At 33.4% G+C, this 1207-nt stretch overlaps 1 protein-coding gene across 2 annotated transcripts in view; it reads right to left on the bottom strand.

The window, feature by feature from the left end:
* Positions 1-466: 466 nt before the first annotated feature.
* The window catches only part of LOC106874153 (eukaryotic translation initiation factor 3 subunit E), a 17855-nt gene continuing 17114 nt past the window's right edge, over positions 467-1207 (bottom strand). For both annotated transcript variants that reach the window (XM_014921777.2, XM_014921776.2), the window contains exon 2: positions 467-1188. In XM_014921777.2, coding sequence (XP_014777263.1) covers positions 676-1188 — 513 coding nt within the window. In that variant the 3' untranslated portion in view covers positions 467-675. The remainder of the gene's footprint in view (positions 1189-1207) is intronic.

Genomic DNA, 1207 nt, shown 5'->3' on the forward strand with positions numbered 1-1207 from the left:
CTCATATCTCTTCTTTTTTTATACATACCAAAGACATAGAAAGAATTTGCTTACATTCTTCATACTTAAAGCACAGCTGAACTTTGTAATATTTAAATGTATTTCAATTCTTCTGATTCAACATTTAATATACTTTGTAGTATATTATGGTTGCATGACAAAGAATATTAATACAAAACAATAAAACTTTCAAACAATATAAAATTTGTGTTTGATCATATATTTGAGTATATATATTCTTTCTCACACAAACACACACACATGTATATGGTTCAAAATGATGCCAAACACGAGAGAGAAAGGTGAAGGAACAAACACGGTGTAATTGTTTGATACTCAGGAAAATAGGTGACTTGTGTGTCAAGATCAATAATAAACACAATGATCAAAGTTGCAATATATATTGATAACAGAGGGTAAAGGTAAAAGAAAGAAAATAAAATAAAATAACTTGGAAAAAAAGATCTACAGTTTAATATATATTTATTTGTGTTGTATGTGTGAATAAATATACATTTATATATGTACACATACACACTCGTATATATATGTATATATATATGTTTGTGTGTATCAAACACGTGTATATATATAGAGAGAGATAGATAGATACATCGATACATAGACAGATAGATACATAGATAATATATTAAGTATCCATCATTTTCTCAAATATTAATAATAATCCTGTCCCCACTGGGTACTGGATTCCGGGATTTTCAATCCTAGTTTCTTGTGTATATTTAGTGCAAGGAAGTGGGAACGAGAGTTCAAATTTTTGGTTTTCTCGATTACTTGCTGGTAAGGAGAAACAGCTTTTGTTCCCATGACAACGTGACCTAGTTTAGAGTCTATTTTAGCATCGAGTCGGGCGTGTCGGATCAAATTGACAATCCACTGCTCTGCGGCATCGGGTGTCATGTTCAGCTTCTGCGACAGCATGTTGATGCTGATGCACTCGTGGATTCGACAGAAAATCTCAAAGATGAGGAGACGCGCGTTCTCGATGAACTCGTTGACGAGGTTGCTCAAGAAGAAGTCGTAGCAAAGAACAGATTCACATTCAAGAAGTTTATGCTGGGCTCCATCGAAATCAAAATTGACATAGAGGCATTCAATAAATTCAGTGATGGGGTCTCTGTAGGAGTAACTCTCTTGTTGGATCACTTTGACCAAATCCTTGAGAACCTGTAAATAAAAAATAGAG

The sequence above is a fragment of the Octopus bimaculoides genome, chromosome 22 (genome assembly GCF_001194135.2).
Source record: "Octopus bimaculoides isolate UCB-OBI-ISO-001 chromosome 22, ASM119413v2, whole genome shotgun sequence".
Classification (NCBI taxonomy): Eukaryota; Metazoa; Mollusca; class Cephalopoda; order Octopoda; family Octopodidae; genus Octopus; species Octopus bimaculoides.